The 11,622-nt window shown below is 52.0% G+C and overlaps 1 protein-coding gene across 11 annotated transcripts in view; it reads left to right on the forward strand.

The window, feature by feature from the left end:
• The window catches only part of IL12RB1 (interleukin 12 receptor subunit beta 1), a 28,544-nt gene extending 17,189 nt beyond the window's left edge, over positions 1 to 11,355 (forward strand). Inside the window, exons 11-17 of one of the 11 annotated variants that reach the window (XM_033196670.1) lie at positions 505 to 642; positions 3,034 to 3,189; positions 6,042 to 6,176; positions 8,046 to 8,142; positions 9,142 to 9,217; positions 10,281 to 10,472; positions 10,752 to 11,355. In XM_033196670.1, the coding sequence (XP_033052561.1) occupies positions 505 to 642; positions 3,034 to 3,189; positions 6,042 to 6,176; positions 8,046 to 8,142; positions 9,142 to 9,217; positions 10,281 to 10,472; positions 10,752 to 10,757 (800 nt within the window). In that variant the 3' untranslated portion in view covers positions 10,758 to 11,355. Of the gene's footprint in view, positions 1 to 504; positions 643 to 3,033; positions 3,190 to 6,041; positions 6,177 to 6,326; positions 6,629 to 6,935; positions 7,047 to 8,045; positions 8,143 to 9,141; positions 9,218 to 10,280; positions 10,713 to 10,751 lie in introns of those variants that run through there. The other 10 variants (XM_033196671.1, XM_033196676.1, XM_033196674.1 and 7 more) reach the window with 10 other exon arrangements.
• Positions 11,356 to 11,622: the final 267 nt, after the last annotated feature.

Raw genomic sequence — 11,622 nt, forward strand, 5'->3', positions numbered from 1 at the left:
CCAGCACTTTGGGAGGCTGAGGCAGGTGGATCACCTGAGGTCAGGAGTTCAAGACCAGCCTGGCCAACATGGAGAAACCCTGTCTCTACTAAAAATATAAAAATTAGGCAGGCATGGTGGTGCACATCTGTAATCCCAGCTGCTCAGGAGGCTGAGGCAGGAGAATACCTTGAACCCGGGAGGTGGAGATTGCAGTGAGTCAAGATGGCGCTATTGTACTCAAGCCTGGGTAACAGAGCAAAACTCCGCCTCAAAAAAAAAAAAAAAAGAAAAAGAAAAAGAAGCCCTGGTTCCATGGAGTAAGGGCTGGGTTAGAGGAGGATGGGGATGGGGTTGGGTGCATTGCATAGAGAGGAGATCCTGGAGGAGGGGATATTGGTGCAAGGGCTTTGAAGCATGAGTAGGAGTTTTCTGGGGGTTCCCGGCAGATGGCACAGCCAGTGCAAAGCTGCAGAGGTGGGAACACAATCTACTGAATGGCCTGGCCTTTGCTTATCCTTCCAGCAACCTATAGCTGGAGTCGAGAGTCTGGGGCAATGGGGCAGGAAAAGTGTTATCACATTACCATCTTTGCCTCTGCGCACCCAAAGAAGCTCACCTTGTGGTCTACGGTCCTGTCCACCTACCACTTTGGGGGCAATGGTAAGTACCCAAACCTGCAGATTTACATTATTTTTTCTTTTTAAATAATTTTTAAAAAATAGAGGCTGGGCGTGGTGACTCACACATGTAATCCCAGCACTTTGGGAGGCCAAGGTGGGTGGATCACCTGAGGTCAGGAGTTTGAAACCAGCCTGGCCAACATGGTGAAACACTATCTCTACTAAACATACAAAAATTAGCCAGGTGTGGTGGTGGATGCCTGTAATCCCAGCTTCTCGGGAGGCTGAGGCAGGAGAGTTGCTTGAACCCACGAGGCAGAGGTTGCAGTGAGCCGAAATCGTGCCACTGTACTCCAGCCTGGGCGACAGAGCAAGAATCTGTCTCAAAATAAATAAATAAAATAAAATAGAGACAGGGTCTCACTGTGTTGCCCAAGTTGGTCTCAAACTCCTGGACTAAAGCAACCCTCCCACCTTGGTCTCCTGAAGTGCTGGGATTACAGGTGTGAGCCGCTGCACTCAGCCATCTGCAGGTTTATCTCTATGGAGGATTCAGCAGGAACTTTCAGTGTCAGGAGAAGAAAACGAGCATTTAGAGGCACCTGCAGCACGTCAGGCCAGACATATGGAGGTCAGCTCAGTGGACAGCAAAGACGTTCTGAGTGGCATTGTTCATATTTTTCTTTTTTTGGAGACAGAGTCTTGCTCTATTTCCTAGGCTGGAATGCAGTGGCACAATCATAGCTCACTGCAGCCTCGAACTCCTGGGATCAAGTGATCTTCCCACCTCAGCCTCCTGAGTAGTTGGGACTACAGGCATATGCCACCATGGATGGCAAATTTTTTTCTTTCTGTAGAGACTGGGTCTCGCTATGTTGCCCAGGCTGGTCTTCTGGTCTTGAACTCCTGGGTTCAAGAGATCCACCAGCCTCAGCCTCCCAAAGTGCTGAGATCACAGGTGTGAGCCATTCTGTCTGGCTTAACAGCGTTGTCCTTTTTTTTTTGAGACAGCATCTTGCCATGTTGCCCAGGCTGGAGTGCAATGGTGGCATAATCTTGGCTCACTACAACCTCCGCCTCCCGTGTTCAAGCAATTCTCCTGCCTCAGCCTCCTGAGTAGTTGGGATTACAGATGTGCGCTACCATGCCTAGCTAATTTTTTGTATCTTTAGTAGAGACAGGGTTTCAGCATGTTGGCCAGGCTGGTCTCAAACTCCTAATCTCGTGATCCACCTGCCTTGGCCTCCCAAAGTGCTGGGATTACAGGTGTGAGCAGCTGCGCCCGGACGGCATTGTCCATTTTATGGATAAGAAAACTGAGGTCCAGGGAAGGAAAATGACAGTGACTGAGTGGCAGAACCAGAATTAAAACCCAGCCCACCTGACTCTGTGGCCAATGCTACCCCCGTCTCTGGACAGTGAGAAGCTGGGCATTCAGGAAGTGCTCAACCAGCACTCCTTTTCTTTTTTCTTTTTTTTTTTTTTGAGACAGAGTCGGCCGGGCGCGGTGGCTCAAGCCTGTAATCCCAGCACTTTGGGAGGCCAAGACGGGCGGATCACAAGGTCAGGAGATCGAGACCATCCTGGCTAACCCGGTGAAACCCCGTCTCTACTAAAAAATACAAAAAACTAGCCGGGCGAGGTGGCGGGCGCCTGTAGTCCCAGCTACTCGGGAGGCTGAGGCAGGAGAATGGCGTAGACCCGGGAGGCGGAGCTTGCAGTGAGCTGAGATCCGGCCACTGCACTCCAGCCTGGGCGACAGAGCGAGTCTCAAAAAAAAAAAAAGAAAAAAGAAAAAAAAAAAAGAGACAGAGTCTCACTCTCTGGCCCAGGCTGGAATGCAGTGGTACGATCTTGGCTCACTGAAACCTCTGCCTCCTGGGTTCAAGCAATTCTCCTGAATCAGCCTCCCGAATAGCTGGGATTACAGGCGCCCACCACCACGCCCGGCTAATTTTTGTAGTTTTAGTAGAAACAGGCTTTCACCATGTTGCTCAGGCTGGTCTCGAACTCCTAACCTTAAATGAGCTGCCCTCCTTGGCCTCCCAAAGTCCTGGGATTACAGGCATGAGTCGCCGTGGTGGGCTTTTTTTTTTTTTTTTAAGACAGGGTCTTGCTCTGTCGCCCAGACTGGAATGCAGTGGTACCATCCAGGCTCACTGCAACCTCTGCCTCCTGGGCTCAAGTGATTCTCCTGACTCAGTCTCCTAAGTAGCTGGGATTACAGGTGCCCACCACCATGCCTGGCTAATTTTAGTATTTTTAGTAGAGAAGGGGTTTTGCCGTATTGGCCAGGCTGGTCTCGAACTCCTGGCGTCAAATGACTCACCCACCTCGGCCTCCCAAAGTACTGGGATTACAGGAGTGAGTCATTGTGCCAGGCCTCGACCAGCACTCTTGGCGTTTACTATGACAATGGTACTGGTTGCAGCCTCAGCAGCTGGGACACCACACCATGTCTCAGTGAAGAATCATAGCTTGGACTCAGTGTCTGTGGACTGGGCACCATCCCTGCTGAGCACCTGTCCCGGCGTCCTAAAGGAGTATGTTGTCCGCTGCCAAGATGAAGACAGCAACCAGGTGTCAGGTACGTGAGGCAGTGCAGATGTGGCTCAGGTAAGAAGGGAGGATCCTAGCCTGAGATCTCCTTTGCTGTGTGACCCTGGGCACCTTGCTGTCCCTCTCTGAGCCTTGGTTATCAGACCTTTAAAACAAGAGAATTGGCCGGGCACGGTAGCTCGTGCTCGTAATCCCAGCACTTTGGGAGGCCAAGGCGGGTCGATCAGCTGAGGTCAGGAGTTGGAGACCAGCCTGACCAACTTGGAGAAACCCCGTCTCTCCTGAAAATATAAAATTAGCTGGGTATGGTGGTTCATGCCTGTAATCCCAGCTACTTGGGAGGCTGAGGCAGGAGAATCGCTTGAACCCAGGAGGCGGAGATTGCAGTGAGCCGAGATTGCACCGCTGCACTCCAGCCTGGGTGACAGAGTGAGAACTCTGTCTCAAAAAAACAAAAACAAAAACAAACAAAAAACAAAAACAAGAGAATTAAACTTCAGGGTTTGTTTGTTTTTTAATTTAATTTAATTTAATTTTTATTTTTTTGAGACAGAGTCTCGCTCTGTTGCCCAGGCTGGAGTGCAGTGGCCAGATCTCAGCTCACTGCAAGTTCCGCCTCCCAGGTTTACACTATTCTCCTGCCTCAGGCTCCCGAGTAACTGGGACTACAGGTGCCCGCCACTACGCCCGGCTAATTTTTTGTATTTTTTAGTAGAGACAGGGTTTCACCATGTTAGCCAGGATGGTCTCGATCTCCTGACCTCGTGATCCACCCGTCTCGGCCTCCCAAAGTGCTGGGATTACAGACGTGAGCCACCGCGCCTGGCCTTTTTTTTTTTTTTTTTTTTTAATTTTATAGCCAGGGACTCACTCTGTGCCCAGGCTGGAGTGCAGTGGTGCTATCATAGCTCACTGCAGCCTCAACCTCCTGGGCTCAAGCGATCCTCCCACCTCAGCCTCCCTAGTAGCTGGAAACAGAGGTACACACCACCGTGCACAGTTAATATTTTATTTTTTGTAGAAACAAGGTCTTGCTATATTGCCCAGGCTGGGGTTTTTTCTCTTTTTCTTTTCGAGAGGGAGTCAGGCTCTGTCACCCAGGCTGGAGTGCAGTGGCGCAATCTCAGCTCACTGCAACCTCCGCCTCCTGGGTTCAGGCAATTCTCCTGCCTCAGCCTCCCAAGTAGCTGGGATTACAGGCACCTGCCACCATGCCTGGCTAATTTTTGTAGTTTTAGCAGAGACGGGGTTTCACCATGTTGACCAGGCTGATCTCGAGCTCTTGACCTCAGGTGAACCACCCGCCTTGGCCTCCCAAAGTACTGGGATTACAGGTGTGAGCCACCATGTCCGGCCTTGCCCAGGCTGGTTTCAAACTTCTGACCTCAAACTATCCTCCCACCTTGGCCTCCCAAAGTGCTGAGATTAGTCGTGAGCCACTGCACCCAGCTGAACTTGAGGGTCTTGATCACCCCTTGCAGACCCTGGAGAAGGCTGGGTGGGCACCAGCCAAGTGCTTATGGTGTGTTGGGTTCATCCATGGGAGGCTGCCCCTCACATGTAGCAGCAGCTGGACTCTCATCGAGCAGGGATGACTTGTCTCCATGCCACAGATGAGGAAACCGAGGCCTGGAGGGGGGATCTGATGAGGGACAGGAAAGCCCACAAAATGGGGTTAGCTGGGAGGGTTCTTGGCTTTCCCCAGGAAAGAGTTCAAGCGCACGTCGGTAGTGTTAGAAACTTTTCCTGAAGTGGCCATGTACAGCAGCAGCAGCAGTCCTGCTCCTTGCAGAGCGGGAACACCCCACAGGCAGGGTAGTTACCTCTCATATTTATACCCGCTTTTAATTATATGCAAATGAAAGGTCAGTTTATGCAGAAATATCTAGGATGAGGGTGGTAACTACCGGGTTGTGAGATCATTGCCATGGACAGGGTGGTAATTTCTGGGTGTTGCCATGGTAATGGTAAACTGACATGGCGCACTGATGGGCATGTCTTATGGAAAGCCCAGGACCTGTTTTACCTAGTCCTCAATTTGGTCCTGTGTCCAAGCCCTGCCTCCAGAGTCCAATACTGCCTCCAACCTCAGATCCATCTGCCCAAAGATCCAACAAGTCATCGGCGCGGTGGCTCACGCCTGTAATCCCAGCATTTTGGGAGGCCGAAGTGAGCGGATCACTTGAGGCCAGGAGTTCAAGACCAGGTTGGCCAACATGGTGAAACCTCATGTGTATTAAAAATACAAAAAATTGCCGGGTGCGGTGGCTCAAGCCTGTAATCCCAGCATTTTGGGAGGCCGAGACGGGAGGATCATGAGGTCAGGAGATCGAGACCATCCTGGCTAACACGGTGAAACCCCGTCTCTACTAAAAAATACAAAAAACTAGCTGGGCGAGGTGACGGGCGCCTGTAGTCCCAGCTACTCGGGAGGCTGAGGCAGGAGAATGGCATAAACCCAGGAGGCGGAGCTTGCAGTGAGCTGAGATCCGGCCACTGCACTCCAGCCTGGGTGACAGAGCGAGACTCCGTCTCAAAAAAAAAAACAAAAACAAAAACAAAAAATTAGCTGGATGTGGTGGTGGACACCTGTCATCCCAGCTACTCAGGAGGCTAAGGCATAAGAACTGCTTGAACCTGGGAGGCAGAGGTTGCAGTGAGCCGAGATCACACCATTGCACTCCAGCCTGGGCAGCAGAGTGAGACTCCATCTCAAAAAAAAAAAAAAAAAAAAAATATTGAGTTGAATGGGTGCATTAAGAGAAGAGATTTTAGCAAAATGCCTATGAATCCCCACCCCACCCACAGGCTGTGGTAGCCCAGCCTGGCCTCTGAGGAGTAAAAGGGTCCCAGGATTCAGGATTGCCTCTCCCACTGCAGAGCATCCCGTGCAGCCCAGAGAGACTCAAGTAACCCTCAGTGGCCTGCGGGCTGGTGTAGCCTACACAGTGCAGGTGCGAGCAGACACGGCGTGGCTGAGGGGTGCCTGGAGCCAGCCCCAGCGCTTCAGCATCAGTGAGTGGAGGGGGTGGGACCCAGTTATTTGCACTGCACTTCCCATAATGATCTTAGCAGCCCTTTCCTCACCCTCATTCCCTCCATGGCTCCCTACCGCCCTCAGAAGAAAGTAGCAGCTCAACCTGCTCCCACTGCCTTCTCTTGCAGCTTCCTCTCACACTCCAGGAGCCTTGCCCATACAGGCCCTTCCCTCCCTCCTGCCTGGAATGTTTGTTTCCCCATGGTCCAACTCCTATTCATCCTTCAAAACTCAGCTCAAAAGTTCCCTCCTCCAGCAAGCCTTCTCTGCCTCCTTCTGGCCATGCCCTTGTCTACAACTGTCCCTCCTCCCTGGTCTGACACCGTGGATTGAGGGTAGATGTGTCAAAGTATCTGGGGGCTCTTGGGGAGGAGGGAGGTGCAAGAATCTGTTCATTGAGCGAGAAATAAATCAATGCAAAAATAAGGAGGTAGGCCGGGCGCGGTGGCTCAAGCCTGTAATCCCAGCACTTTGGGAGGCCGAGGCGGGCGGATCACAAGGTCAGGAGATTGAGACCATCCTGGCTAACACGGTGAAACCCCGTCTCTACTAAAAAATACAAAAAACTAGCCGGGCGAGGTGGCGGGCGCCTGTAGTCCCAGCTACTCCGGAGGCTGAGGCAGGAGAATGGCATGAACCCAGGAGGCGGAGCTTGCAGTGAGCTGAGATCTGGCCACTGCATTCCAGCTTGGGAGACAGAGTGAGACTCCGTCTCAAAAAAAAAAAAAAAGAAGGAGGACGCAGGTGAAGCCCAGTGCGGTGGCTCACGCCTGTAATCCCAGCACTTTGGTAGGCTGAGGCTGGAGGACTGCTTGAGCCTAGGAGTTCAAGACCAGCCTGGGCAACATGGTGAGACCTCATCTCTACAAAAAAAATTTTAAAAATAGTGGGGTGTGGTGGTACACACCTGTAGTCTCAGCTACTCAGGAGGCTGAGGTGGGAGGATGGCTTGAGCCCAGGAGTTCAAGGTTGCAGTGAGCCATGACCACACCACTGCACTTTGGCCTGGGCAATGGAGCAAGACCCTGTCTCAAGAAAAAAAAAAAGAAGAAGAAGAAGAAGGAGAAAGAAGAAGGAGAGGAAGAGGAAGAGAAGAAGAGGGAGGAGGAGAAGGAGGAGAAGGAAGAGAACAACACAGGCTCTGTTGTCTGGGGTGCATGGTTATAAGAGATTCAGAGATCAAATGATCCCTGTACCTGCCACGGTGTCCTCTCAGTTCCAAGAGAACCAACTGGAAGCCAGAGAACAAAAGAGTCAGAGTTGGTATGGGGCAGGCAGGCCTGGGTCCAGGGGCAGCCACAGTGCCCTATGTGTAGGCTCTTGGAATTACAGTCTTTTTTTTTTTTTTTTTTGAGACAGATTTTCTCTCTTGTTGCCCAGGCTGGAGTGCAATGATGTGATCTCGGCTCACTGAAACCTCTGCCTCCCGGGTTCAAGCGATTCTTCTGTCTTAGCCTCCCAGGTAGCTGGGATTACAGGCGCCTGCCACCACGCCCAGCTAATTTTTGTATTTTTAGTAGAGATGGGTTTCACCATATTGGTCAGGCTGGTCTTGAACTCCTGACCTCAGGTAATCTGCCCGCCTTGGCCTCCCAAAGTGCTGGGATAACAGGCGTGAGTCACTGTGCCCGGCCTGGAATTACAGAGTCTTGAACACTTCCTGCATGCCAGGCCTTTATTCCTTGACAGCTACCGGGCAGGTGGGTTCTGTGGTCTCCCAGTGAGAAGCCTGTGGCATGCGCACCAGGGTCAGCAGCAAGTTCATGGAGAAACCGGGCCCTCCCAGCTCCTTCCCTGAGGAAGAGGCAGGAGGTAGCCCTCTGCCAACCCACGCTCTCCCACCCCAGAAGTGCAGGTTTCTGATTGGTTCATCTTCTTCGCCTCCCTGGGGAGCTTCCTGAGCATCCTTCTCGTGGGCGTCCTTGGCTACCTTGGCCTGAACAGGTAACTGACACCTCTTACCGTTACCATAGTGATGGTAATGATGCCAGGCAGGGGAGCCCCAAAGTGGAGCTTAGCCCACTGATTGGGTTCTTGGCTCTGCCTAGGAAAGAATTCAAGGGCAAGCCAGAGGTAGAAGAAAACAGCTTTACTGAAGAAGCAATTATAGCTCCGTGACTGCCTCTGCAGAGCAGGGCTTCCCTGTAGGCGGAGAGTAGCCACTGAGAGCGGTTTTGCAGTCAGATTTATACTTACTTTTAATTGCATACAGATTAAGAGGGCAGTTTATGCAAAATTTCTTTTTCTTTTTTCTTTTCTTTTGTTGTTTCCTTTTTTGAGGTGGAGTCTTACTCTGTCACCCAGACTAGAGTGCAGTGGCACGATCTTGGCTCACTACAACCTCCTCTTCCCGGGTTCAAGCCATTTCTCATGCCTCAGCCTTCCAAGTAGCTGGGACTACAGGTGCGTGCTGTCACACCCAGCTATTTCTTTTGTATTTTTAGTATATACAGGGTTTCACCATGTTGGCCAGGCTGGTCTTGAACTCCTGACCTCAAGTGATCCTATGCAGAAATTTCTAGGGAAGGGTAGTAAGTTTTGGGTACTTGGGTCATTCCCATGGAAAGGGGCGGTGACACTGGTGGGCATGTCTGATTGAAAGCTCCTTTCAAGCTGAGCGCAGTGGCTCATGCCTGTAATCCCAGCACTTTGTGGGGCTGAGGCGGGCAGATCGATTTAGGCCACAAATTGGACACCAGTCTGGCCAACATGGCGAAACCTGTCTCTACTAAAGATACAAAAATTAGCCGGGTGTGGTGGCACGCATTTGTAATCTCAGCTACTCAGGAGGCTGAGGCAGGAGAATAAGTTGAACCTAGGAGGCAGAGGTTGCAGTGAGCTGAGATCGCGCCACTGCACTCTAGCCTGGGCAACAGAGCGAGACTCCATCTCCAAAAAAAAAAAAAAGCTCAGCTCCTCTCACCATCCCCCTTTCCTCTTCAGGGCCACACGGCACCTGTGCCCGCCACTGCCCACACCTTGTGCCAGCTCCGCCATTCAGTTCCCTGCAGGGAAGGAGGTAAGGACTCCTTTTCTAATCCTAAGTCTTTTTATTGGGTGCACATGCTGGACAAGGGTCACGCATTAGCTCATTTTATTCTCCCCCAATCCATCAAGGTAAGGGCTCCAAAACCAGGGCTCCAAACCCCTTCCCATTTTAAAGACAGGCAAGCAGAGGTCCATTTCCTGGCACTAGAAACAGAACTCAAAGTGGCTTTATTATAAAGGGCACCTGATGGAAAAATCCTAAGGGAGTGGGCTTCTAGATATGGCTGAATCCAGCGACTGGGGTCTATCTCGGAGCTGCCCATTCAGGGTTCTCCCCCAGGCATGCCGAGCCTTCTCTGATTGGAAGCAAGGTGTCCATTCTCCCCATTAACTGGGGCAAAAGTCTCAGGGCCATCACTGAGTGGTCCAGCTTTGTTCACAGGCTCTTCTCTGAGCCTATGGCTGGAACCAGAGAGTTAGGGAAGGGTCTGATGGGTAGGCTGGCCAGGGTCACATGACCAGTGCTAGAGCTGAGGTGGGGCCACTGCACTGTCAGCCACACCATCTGTGAAAAGAGGGGAGGGAAATTTCCCAAAGAGAGAGGGAAGTGCTCTTCCTAAGAGGGGCTGAATGGGGGTCAGTGAGGCAGAGTTCATCCTCAAATTGGTCTCTCTCTCTCTATATATATATATATTTATTTTTCTGTGGAGTCTTGCAATGTCACCCAGCCTGGAGTGCAATGGCGCCATCTCGGCTCACTGCAACCTCTGCCTCCTGGGTTCAAATGATTCTCCTGCCTCAGCCTCCCAAGTAGCTGGGATTACAGGTGTGCACAACCAAGCTCAGCTAATTTTTGTATTTTTAGTAGCAATGGGGTTTGGCCATGTTTGCCAGGCTGGTCTCAAACTGCTGACCTCAAGTGATCCACCCACCTCAACCTCCCAAAGTGCGGGGATGACAGGTGTGAGCCAGTGTGCCCATCCAGGTCTCAGGATTTTAGAGAATTTAGCCAGCAGAGACCTGGTCCGTTCCATCCTGCTGCGGATAGGAAGTAGAACTCTGCTCACAGCTGTGGCCCTACCCTCCCTCTGCAGACTTGGCAGTGGATCAACCCAGTGGACTTCCAGGAAGAGGCATCCCTGCAGGAGGCCCTGGTGGTGGAGATGTCCTGGGACAAAGGCGAGAGGACTGAGCCTCTTGAGAAGACAGAGCTACCTGAGGGTGCCCCTGAGCTGGCCCTCGATACACAGCTGTCCTTGGAGGATGGAGACAGGTGCAAGGCCAAGGTCCTGGGGCCCAATGGGCCAGACGGTCAGGGGTGCAACCCTGCCCGGGGGTGGGGGGCTAGATGTCCATCGCTCCTGGAGACCAGGGCCTGTAGGCTTGAGGGAGAAATGGGAACATCCACTTTGTCTTACACACACAGGAAGAGCGACTATCTCAATCACAACGGCTGGTTATTAAGCACTTATGGCATACCCAGCCCATTCCATCCACTCACATGATTCCCTACCAAATTCCCACAACCACCCCCTGAAAGGAACCATAACTGTTGTATTTTACAGATGTGATCACTGAGGCTCAGAGAGGGTGAGTGACTCGCCTGAGGATACGCAGCACACACAGGAGTCAAATTTGGACCCAAATAACCCAGAGCTCCTCCAGGCTCCAGTGCACCTGCCTCCTCTCTGCCCGGCACCTGTTGCCACGCATCCTGTGGGGGAACCCTAGATGCCGCCATGAAATGGAAGCTGCTGCACCCTGCTGGGCCTGGCGTCCGTGGAGCAGGAGCAGACCCTGCCATTGACCTGTTCGGGAGTAGAATAGACTGGGAATGGGGGCAAAGGGGGCTCAGATAGATCCCCGGACCCTGAGCTGGCCATCCACCCCCAGGAGCACTGCATGGGGAGTCTGGACTCAAGGGCTCCATGCAGCATTGTGGGGTCTTGTAGCTCGGAGGATCCAGGCCTATGGGGGAAGGGGACTGTAAACAGTGTGGAAAAAATGATAGTCCTCCCATCCCATCCCCACCCCCCTATAAAATGGGGGTGATGCTAATGACCTTACACAGCTGTTCAAAATCATGGTAAATGAGCCTCCTATTGGATATTTCTTCCCGTTTGAAGCTTGAATGTCCTCCAAATCTCAAAACACAAGCCTTTGAGTTCATTCATTCATTCATTCATTCCACATATATTTATTAATCTCTTCTTCTGGGTCTCCTCCAGGAGCACCTAATCTGGGGGAGACAGAGCCGGATGACAGCTGGGAACCCTGCTAAGCTGGGACTGAGCAGGGGAAGGGACGGCCTAGGGGGAGTGGAGCAGCCGGGTACTCCCGTAACAGGAACCGTGGTTTGCCCCTACGCTCCTTCCTCTTCACGCCCAGCAACTCACAGCAGGATCCTTGCCCCCTTACATACCCTGAATCCTCCCT

Source organism: Trachypithecus francoisi, unplaced genomic scaffold (assembly GCF_009764315.1).
Source record: "Trachypithecus francoisi isolate TF-2019V2 unplaced genomic scaffold, Tfra_2.0 Lachesis_group5, whole genome shotgun sequence".
In the NCBI taxonomy this organism is placed as follows: domain Eukaryota; kingdom Metazoa; phylum Chordata; class Mammalia; order Primates; family Cercopithecidae; genus Trachypithecus; species Trachypithecus francoisi.